This window comes from Penaeus monodon, chromosome 27 (genome assembly GCF_015228065.2).
Source record: "Penaeus monodon isolate SGIC_2016 chromosome 27, NSTDA_Pmon_1, whole genome shotgun sequence".
NCBI lineage: Eukaryota > Metazoa > Arthropoda > Malacostraca > Decapoda > Penaeidae > Penaeus > Penaeus monodon.
The window spans coordinates 18515683-18515903 of NC_051412.1; the positions used below are offsets into that span (position 1 = coordinate 18515683).

Sequence of the window (221 nt, forward strand, 5' to 3'; positions counted from 1 at the left end):
TCATAACGCACCCTCCTGATACCCTAGTAACGCGCAGCCCGGCATGATGAAGCAGGTAACCCACAAGGATACCAGGGATACTGTAACAACACACCGTTACAGTGTAGATGAGGGCGAATCGCTCGTCCTGTGGGTCGCATTTCTCCACGCCGATCTGGGGAAGGAAGGCACACGTCTTTAGGCTGTGGAGGAAGGGTCTTGGTTAACTACACGAATCTGAT

General features: G+C 52.9%; 1 protein-coding gene across 1 annotated transcript in view; it reads right to left on the minus strand.

The window, feature by feature from the left end:
• Positions 1 to 221, minus strand: part of LOC119590643 (solute carrier family 43 member 3-like) — a 21587-nt gene that overhangs the window by 14605 nt on the left and 6761 nt on the right. Inside the window, exon 3 of the mRNA XM_037939320.1 lies at positions 12 to 154. Within this exon, the coding sequence (XP_037795248.1) occupies positions 12 to 154 (143 nt within the window). The remainder of the gene's footprint in view (positions 1 to 11; positions 155 to 221) is intronic.